Genomic DNA, 9,902 nt, shown 5'->3' with positions numbered 1-9,902 from the left:
CGTCCACGTAGACCTCGATGATTTTTCCCAGATGCTCAGCGAACATGGCGTTCATCAACCGCTGATAAGTTGCACCGGCGTTCTTCAGACCGAAAGACATGACATTGTAGCAGTAGAGGCCTTTGTCAGTGGTGAAGGTGGTGCATTCCTGGTCGCCGGGGTGCATCTTGATCTGATTGTATCCGGAGAACGCGTCCATCATGCTGAGGAGCTCATGTCTGACGGTTGAATCGACTAGCTGATCGATACGAGGTAGCGGGAAGCTATCCTTTGGACATGCCTTGTTGAGATTTTTGAAGTCGACACACATCCGCCACTTGCCGCTGGGCTTCTTGACCATCACCAAATTGGAGATCCACTGGGGATAGATGACCGAGCGGATGAATCCAATGCCCTGGAGCTTGGCAACCTCCTCTCCTATTGCTTGGTACTTTTCCTCATCAAAGGCCCTCCGCTTCTGCTTGATGGGATAAGAGGAGGGTTTGATGGTCAGCTTATGAGTGATAATTTCAGGAGAGATACCTGGCATGTCCGCGTAGGACCATGCAAAGACGGCGGCGTTATCACGCAGGAATTGAGTGAGTTCTGCCGCCACCTCTGGGTCTAGTTGGGCGCCTATGCGGATTGTCCGCTTAGGGTGCTCGTCGGAGATGCAGATAACTTTCAACGACGTGTCTGGGTTGACCGGCTCTTTCTTTACATATTTTTTCTCCTCATCCCTAGGGTCCTCGAAAACATTTGGGGACGGTGCCCTGTTGCCCACTGTCAGGATCTCATGGCGGCGCGCCGAGCGCGCTATAGTCGTTGATTAGCATTCCCGAGCCAACTGTTGACTTCCTCTCACACAGCCCGTGCCGTTGGGTGTGGGGAATTTCATGAGAAGCATGTATCCGGCAATGATGCACTTGAGCTTGTTAAGCGCTGGTCGTCCAATGATGGCGTTGTACGAACTGAAACAATCGACAATAATGAATTCCGTATGCACCTCCGCCATGCATGGGCTAGTGCCAATAACCAGTCGCATGTAATCCGACCCCAGCGGTTGTGTGACGTCGCCGGAAAAGCTGAGCAGTGGCTCGTGATCCTGGAGTAGTTTCTTGTTTCGCTTGAGATGGTCATAGGAATTGCTGAAGATGACGTTGACAGCGGACCCGCTATCCACCAAGATTCTCCCCACAGAAAATTTGCCCAGAATGGCATCGACCAAGAACGGGTCGTCATGGGGTAAGTGCACTCCGCGCTCCTCCTCCTCTGAGAAGGTAATAGGTTCCCAACCTGATCTTGGGAGTTTGGCGGATCTTTCGTAGCGGATGTTGCAGACTTCCTTTGGGTGATTAGCGCGTGCATAGCGCTTCCTCACCCTGTGGGACATGCTAGTGATTGGGGCACCGCCGTCGATGGTGTTGATACGACCTAAAGTTTCAATATTGGCGATCACAGGTGGCGGTTGGTGCACCTTGAACTGCTCCAACTTGCCGTCACGGTACAAGGTCTCAATAGCCATTTTGAGAGCGTTGCAGCTATTAGCATTGTGGCCGCTGTCTCCGTGGTATTTGCACCACTTGCCGGTGTTCCTGGGTTTGCCCGTTTTTGGGTACTTTGGAGGGGTGGCGGTGGAATCTGATCCTTGCACTGATTGTAGATGTCCTCATACGAGGCCGTGAGGACTGTGAACACTGCATACTGCTGCGAGGACTCCGCCTGCTTGTTGCGGTTATCCCCATGGGTTGAGCGGTTGCCCTTGTTGTAATGCTGGTCCCTCTGTCGCTTGTTCTGGTGGTGGCCCTGCTGCCACTCCCTCTTCTTGTCAGTTGGAGGTGCTGAAGGGGTCTTGTTAGCGATTTCCTGATGACTGGGGGATGGCTGTGTTGACTTTGTTGGAGTTGCTGGTGGCGGTGGGGTTTCGCCATATGTGAGGAATTCCGCCTGGACATGGATGACCGCCTCACTCATGACGCGGTCATATACCGCATTAGGATGATTGTAGTTGAGGTGATAGAGGAATGGCCCTTTGAGGAGTCCCTGCTTGAAGGCCGCCAATGCCATTGTTTTGTCTAGGTCACGGCACTGAGACGCTGCCGCCCGCCACCTTGTGACGAAGACCTTTAGTGATTCGTATGCCCCTTGTTTGACGCCGAACAGCTGACTTGTGTTGTGATGTCCGGCAGACAATAGGATGAACCGAGAGAGGAAGGCGTGTGATAGTGCGTGGAATGAGTCAATGGACCCTGGCGGACACTCGAAAAACCAACTCATCGCCTCACCGTCCAATGTTTCGCTGAACAAGTGGCACAGGGTGGCGTCGTCAAATCCCTTGTTGTTAGTGACTTTTTTGAAGGTGTCCATGTGGACGAAGGGATCAGACATTCAGCCGTAATGCGACATCTTCGGGGTTTTTGTATACGCTGGTCTGATAGCTTGCAGAATCGCAGCGGTGAAAGGCCCAGGTCTGGAAGCGAAAAGTGGGTTCTGAGTTGGCGCCGGGGCGCCCGACTCCGCCCGGGTCAGCTTCTGCTCCAATTGTTGCATCCTTTTCAATATCTGGGTGGTTGCATCGCCGGCGAAATCAACCCTAACACTCCGCTGGACCTCCCTGCGCCTCGGCGCAGGCGGACTGGCTTCAGTCCTTATCCTAGCTTCCGAGCGGTTGGTGTGCGGCAGTGATTCCGCCTCCTGCTCTAGCATTAGTTGGGGGATGGGCGGTAGCTCCCAGCGTCCTCTTCAGTTCATCAAAACGTGACATCAGCGTAGCCAACTGTCATTGGGCCTCAGCTTTCTCCTTACGCTCCTCCTTGCGTTCTCTGTTTGCCTTATGAAGATCCGCCAGTGCCAGCTCGTACATAGTGATGAGATCTTGGCCCGGCGGGCGGCTGTTGCTTGGATTTGCCTCGACGCCGGGGTTGGCCGGGGTTGTGAATAGTGCGCGGTTAACTCCTACAGCTGGGTCGGAGGGTTGGGGGATGGCGGAATGGTCTGCCTGCTCTTCAGCGTTTCCCCCGCTACCGTTAGTCATGGTAATTGCGGTGGGATGACCTTTTGTTCAAGGATTCCCACAGACGGCGCCAATGTTGATGTCTAAAAGTTCGGCGGTAGCTGAACCTTTGTTAACGCCGATCCAATGGGCGGATCGATACTTGTGGTGTTCTCAAAGCCTCCGCTACCTGTCAAGTAAAATACAAAGGGCGTCAGAGGGAGACCGCGCTGAGCGGTCTTCAACTCTCCGATGCCCAAGTTAGTCAATGTATTTATGTTGACAAAGTAACAGTAGGTAAGTATTGAATGCGTCCTTAATGAGAAGAGAGGAAATAACCTTTTATAGGTGAGGAGGAGGCTGACCTCTTCCTTGTTTTCGATGTGGGACTGAAGTGCTTCAGTTCCCAGATTCAGGAGCTTCTAATGCTGCTTTGGCGCAGCGCGTGGCGGCGCGTCGGCGGTGATCTGGGGGTGATCCGCCGCTGAGGTTGTAGCCCGCCTGTCGGTGTATCTGTATGTCATTCCTTTGGTTGGAATTAGTGCCCTTGGCGGTACAATGAGCGTGGCCCATTATAGCTAATTATGCTTGCAAATGTACATGTATGTACACTAGGTAATGTGCCAAACAAGAAAGCATTCCTAGCTAGCTACACATGAATCAAAAGCTGATATAATATCTTTTCGCTTCAACAAAACCTTCTTGTGCCATTTTATCAAGCATCCTGTGCACTATATATACTCTCATTTGCATCACCTCCAAGCTTATTGTGAAGCTTCACGAGTTAGCACATATTGCAGAAGAAGAGCATAATACAGTACCAAAGGGGTTGGTTTTCCAGAGGAATGAAGAACAAGAGCATGTAACCCAAGTTCAAGTGCCTTTTCCCCACTCACTAGCACCAATGAAGCTGCACCATCACTGCTCAAGAGAAAAGCACAACCCATTATGCACTGTTAAAAATGAGAGACCATTATGATTTATGAGAAGTACCTAAACACAGACACATATATAAATAATCTTATGATAAAAGCATTGCCAGCAGTAACTGTACCCCCATAATATAAAGTTTCAGATAGATGTAGATGGGGTGTGGGTAATTATTTTCTCTGTAAAAAAGGGAAATCAAGGTGTTGAGGTGCATCCTACTAGTAGGAGTAGTAACTAGAAATTGAAATGTGTAAAATATTTGAGAACAGAACTTAGAAATAGACAGGAAGGTAGGAAATTACCTCAGAAAGATTGTCATCCATCCCTATATCAGAATGCACATCAGAATGCGATGGAGATGCAAGAGAGTAACCGCTTCCTTTCAAGATATTCTTCTCCCTCTCCTTGTTTGCCTCCGTTAAGGCCTGTTCTAACAAAGCTTTTGCCTCCTCATTAAGCTCACTAATAAACTTCAAAGGTGATGGCCACACCAGAGGCTCAGCTGATGACGGATTTAGCATAGCTGCACAAGCTCCATGTTTGTGTTTCAAAGCAACTATATATGGCATTCTCCTGCATATTTACAAAAAAAAAACAATAGATAAAGATCAAACTTTCAAATAAAGTGTTTAAAATCAAGTTAAGAGATATGATCATTGGTTCAGGTTTTCTTGAATAAAAAAACAAAATATCTTAAAACAGAGTTAGACCCCCAATGAGGCCTTAATGTTTAACACTTGTTGGCCTTAGTGTTTGTCACTTAATGCAAATAGATTCAATTCTTGCTCTCTCCATCAAGAAAGATTTTTTTTTTTTATACAAAACTATGGTGGTTGGATAGATGAAACAGAAAGAACAGAACATGCACTGATTTAGAGATAAACAACACAAGGGGATCTGTGTGTGTTACAGACTACAGAATTTGATTTTTGAATATTGATGGAAATGGAATTATACCCCGATCCATCTCTTTGAGCCGATCTGCACCCCATGCCAACAATCCTCGTATACAATCGAGAGATCCCCCTCTTGCCGCCAAATGCAGCGGAGTGCTTCCTGGGCAGCTGTAAACACCAATTTCTCAGTCTAAGAGTAAAATCAACACTACAGATCAATGATGATTAAGAACTTTGAGTTTAATTCTTCCCCATATCCGCCAGTTGAAGCACAAACAAGAGCTCCGTTGTCTAACAATATACGTACACATTCAGGCCTACTTCGCCTCGATGCTAAATGCAACAGGGTCGCTCCCCTACCATCTCTAATATTCACAAATCGCCCAAATCCCCTGATATTCAATTCAACATATCATGTCATCATTTACCAAATTAGTAAGATCAACCAAAGCAGGACCAAATCACTTTAGAGAGTTTGTACTTACCATGAAACAGCTACATGATTTGATTGAGCAGCGGAAACAATGGCCTGGAGGCAATCGGCATGGCCATAGTAAGCAGCATAATGCAAACAAGTTCTTCCGTGAAGGGAATCGAACATTAATACCTGACACAATAGCACACATTAGCCTCACACTCAGAAACCCAAACCAAACCAAAGCTGTTATTTTTCACATACATTTGCTCCTACTTCAAGAAGCTTTCGCACGCATGAGATCTTGCCATGCATTGCAGCCAACATAAGCGGAGTCTGAAAACCATCCAAAACCAACAAACCATGAGCAAATTACATCCAGAAAAAACTAAAGATCAAACATTTTCAAAGTTATAAACTTTCACATCACCTGACGTGATTCAAATCACATCACCCTGATTACTTTCACAGCGAATTATATCTATTTGTTTCAATGTGATTCAAACTTTCACAGCGAAATAGTAATCAGGGTGATCATAACTTACGTCCATCAGCCAATTTACTTCTCAACTTCCGATAGTCATTGTACAGAGGCTCTAGGTACTGGTAGACATCAGTATCGCTACCTGTGATACGCAAGAACAACTTGCAGTAGTAATTAGGCAACCCAATATATTTAGACCTTCCTAAACAAAAATTACACCAATTTCACTTTATATTTTAACCCGAGGCCTATAACTTCCCCTCTACCTCCACCTAGCACAAGACTCGATTATAAGTTCAAACCACCCAAATTCAAAAATTTAAGTACGAAGAAAAGAAAAAAAAACAACGTAGGAAGGGAACAAATTAACAAACCAAAATGATCCTGCAGTTCTTTTAACAACTTCATCTCCTCAAGTATACTAGACTGTGCTCCACTAAGCAACCCTCCTCCAATTCTCATCTTCTCTTCCATTATGACGTGTTCTGAACCAAAAGAACTCACCTTTCACATCTTCAATGCAAAACCCAGAACCCAAATAAAAAAAAGCCGGTCACTTGCGACCAAGAAACCTCTTATTATTTTTTTCCCCCTAGAAACTCCAAAACCTCCCCTGACTGACCCAGCTCAGCTTGTCTCATATTCCTTCAAATTTTACAACTGACCAATTTCTGAGAATCCTATAAAACAAACAATCCAATCCAAACCAAATCTAACAACACAATGCAGTAGGGGGAGGACACAAAAAGCAGAAGCCCTTAGAGTCCAACCAAAACCAAGGAACAAAACCTGCGATCTAACAAAGTGTAGTCTCTCTCTGTCTCTGCGCTTTGAAACTAGAAAAAAGAGTGTGCATGCTCCAATCCTACGCATACACTTTCTGTATAGGGGGTGATTCCGTTGCAGCTTTAAACTGTTTCGAACAAACAGGTAGCAGGATCATAGTTTGGAAGACATTTCAAGGCCACTCCAACTCTGTCTTCTGGTTTTCCATCCTCATCCACAACAACAACCCCGGTTTCTGGTTCTGATTTCACATCACATTCAATCAGTCAACATGAATAAAAAACAAATTCCCTTTCAGACGAAAACAAATAACAGAAATAAAATAATAAAAAAAACCTTGAGGAGGAAATTTAGGTTTGAACATGGGTGCTTCTGGAATCACAGTGTTCCTCAATAACTGCACAAACAATACACACAGTCCTTTCAGTCGTTCCAATCACACAAGGAAAGGAAAATAAAAAGGGAAAGTGCAGAAAGAAAGAAACAAACAGACCTGAGTCATCTTATTCTGCTTCTTCAACACTGAGATTATCAAAGAACCAATAATGGGGACCTCAACAATCCATACAAACAACTTAAGAAAGAAACCCGTCAAATGCGGAGCTACAAACAAACACAATATTTCAAAAGCTTTCAACCTTGAGATTGACTTCAAAAGCTTGCATCCAACTTGAAACCTGCATCCATTCAGGGGAATTTATTAACCTGATTTCAGAAAACTTCATAACATAGTTCCGTACATATACAAAAACGCAATCGACGGCGGGCAAAAGAACCTACCATTAGCCTTCCCCTTGTCGCCCTGCTCGAACTTGCTCTCAGAGAAGCCCCAGGCGGCCTGCTGGAGGACGATGGCGGCGGCGGTGGTGGAGTTGTCGACTATGGAGACCTCGTCGACGTGGTCGGCATTGATGAGGTCCTTGATGAGGGTGCGGGAGTGGATGATGCCGGCTTGGAGGTGGTTGAAGTAGAAGTGATCGGGCTAGGAGAGGTACTTGAGCTGCCAGCGGCGCTGGGCCTGGAGGACGGAGTCGGGGCAGGACCCGAAGCTGTCATTGTTGATTCGGGCGACGGTGGGGTCGTGGTGGGAGAATTCGGCGGCGATTTCGGAGGGGGTGATGAAGGAGAGTTTGGGCTTTTTGGAGGCGTGGGTGTTGGAATCGCCGTTCAGGGTGTGGTTGTGGTCGGGGGAGGAGGCCATTGCTGGGGGAGGAAGATTTTAGGGTTAGGGTTTGAAAGGGGGTGATGGGATTGAAGAAGAAGAGAGCATGAAATTGAGACAAGAGAGATCGAGAGACTGAGAGAGGGGTTTCGTGGGGGGTTTCACGATTGGGAGAGTCGTGGGGAGGGGGGTGGAGAGACGGGGGTTTCACAACTGAGAGAGCTCGAGAGAATTTGTTTCATTTTTCTTTCGACACGATGTGGCTTGGCCTGGGTGGGAGGCACAATTAAACTTCCAACAAAGCAATCACACAACAGAAACCTAACAAACTGTTGTAAGAGTATCAAAATGTCAAAACATGGTGGGAAATCTGCCGCATACAGCAATTTGGCTCAAAATGTTGCCGCCTATATGTTCCCACTTTCACACAACAGAAAAGTATAACTTCTGTTGTCTAATTTCTACAGCTTGCACTAGGTTTACCTTGTGGAAGACATTCAATCAAGCTTCCTCAAAATTTGGCATCCAGTTTTCGATCACACAACGGAAATATAAAGCACTGTTGTATCAAGTAGCACAAATTTAAGATTTCAAGAGGCAACCAAGGCTCCAAAGTGGAGGGAAATCTGCCGCTAATTTTTTTAAGACTCAGACGACAGACATTACTTAAGTCAGTTGTGTAATGTAGTTCTCATAAAAAAGTTATCACTTTGTTGACATTCACACAACAGAATATAACAAGTATGGTTGTGCAATAAAGCTTACTTAAACACACAACAGATGATTTCTGTTCCGTTGTGTGATTAGTGTTGTGTGATTAACTTTTTGTAGTAGTGGAGAATATAAAGTAGAGGGGCTTTTAGCAAGGAGATAAGAATCGCGCGGGTAGAATCTATTGGTTTTGCTTATCTTGCTGTGCTGTTTATCTTCATTCTCTGCTCAGCGACTTTTGAAGTGCGTTTTATGATCTTGGTAATGCTTCTGGGTTGCATTTGTGCCTTAGATTGCATGCGTCTTGTTGTGTTTCTTGTAGCGTGGCCGTGGTTTTTATGTCTGTGATGTTTTGTGCGCCAGGATTTTTGTGTTTCTGGGTTTCTAGTTTCTGTTGGGTTTTCTGGGTTTGAATGATTGATGTTCTGGAGCATGTTCTTGAATTGCTAACGTAGTGTAGTCTTAGATTTAACTTGACTGCTAACTTCTAAGTTTAGAGTGTGTACTTACATGAGCATTTGCCAAGCATAATTAGCTATAATGAGCCACGCTCATGCTACCGCCAGCGGTACCAACTCCCGCCAACGGAGTGACCTACAGAAACATAGCCAAGCCGGCTACGGCCTGAGCCCTGGCTGACCCCCAGATCACTGCTGACGCACCGCGCCAAGATAGCATGAGAAACTCCAGAAGTTGGGAACTGCAGCATATCAGTCCCACATCAAAAACATGGAAGGGGTCAGCCTCTTCCCCACCTATAAAAGGTTCTCTCTTCTATTCTCTTCTCATTAATTACACATTTACTACTTACCTACCTGTTATTCTGTCAACATAAATACATTGACTACTTAGGCATCGGAGGAGAGAAGACCGCTCAGCGCGGTCTCCCTTTGACGGCTTTGTATTTTACTTGACAGCTATCGAAAGTGTTATCACATCACAAGTAGCGGTCCGCCCATCAGATAAGCGTTCACCAAGGTTTAGCCACCGCTGAATCCTAGACATTAACATTGGCGCCATCTGTAGGAAACCTTGAACAAAAGGCCATCCCACCACAACAATCACCATGACTAATGATAGCGGGGGAAACGTTGAAGAGCAGGCGGACCAATCCGCCAACCCCCATCCCACCAACCCAACGACAAACGTTAACCGAGCGGGTAATGTTAATCGTGCACTATTCAGCACACCTGTCCCAAGGTCACTCCCCAGGTCCCGCTAACCCAAACCGCAGTAGAAGCTCAACCAGGTAGCAGTCGCCCGCCTGGCCAGGACCTTACCGCTATGTATGAGCTAGCCCTGGTGGACCTCCATCAGGCAAACAAGGAATGCGAACACGAGAGCAGGGAAAAGGCCGAGGCCCAAAAGCAAGTGGCCACGCTGATGTCAAAATTCGACGAACTAAAGAAGGCGCTGAAAGCAAACGCTAACCCAGCACAGAGAGAGTAATCGCAGAGCACCAGACTCAATCGACCCAATACTGGCGGATTGGTACCCTTACCAATCATACAGATGAAGGTACCGCTGAAGCCACCAGAACTATTAGG

General features: G+C 46.4%; 1 protein-coding gene across 1 annotated transcript; it reads right to left on the bottom strand.

Annotated features, from left to right (window-relative positions):
* Positions 1–2,367: 2,367 nt before the first annotated feature.
* LOC112184465 (E3 ubiquitin-protein ligase XB3-like) lies at positions 2,368–4,422 on the bottom strand. Its single transcript, XM_040513453.1, has 3 exons — positions 4,204–4,422; positions 3,788–3,924; positions 2,368–2,719 (listed from the first exon to the last, which is right to left on the bottom strand). Exons 1-3 carry the CDS (start codon positions 4,420–4,422, stop codon positions 2,368–2,370), a joined length of 708 nt encoding a protein of 235 aa, XP_040369387.1.
* Between the last annotated feature and the right edge of the window lie 5,480 nt (positions 4,423–9,902).

This window comes from Rosa chinensis, chromosome 2, assembly GCF_002994745.2.
Source record: "Rosa chinensis cultivar Old Blush chromosome 2, RchiOBHm-V2, whole genome shotgun sequence".
In the NCBI taxonomy this organism is placed as follows: domain Eukaryota; kingdom Viridiplantae; phylum Streptophyta; class Magnoliopsida; order Rosales; family Rosaceae; genus Rosa; species Rosa chinensis.
Note: the sequence above shows the minus strand (reverse complement) of the source record. Positions and strands in the feature narration are given on the sequence as shown.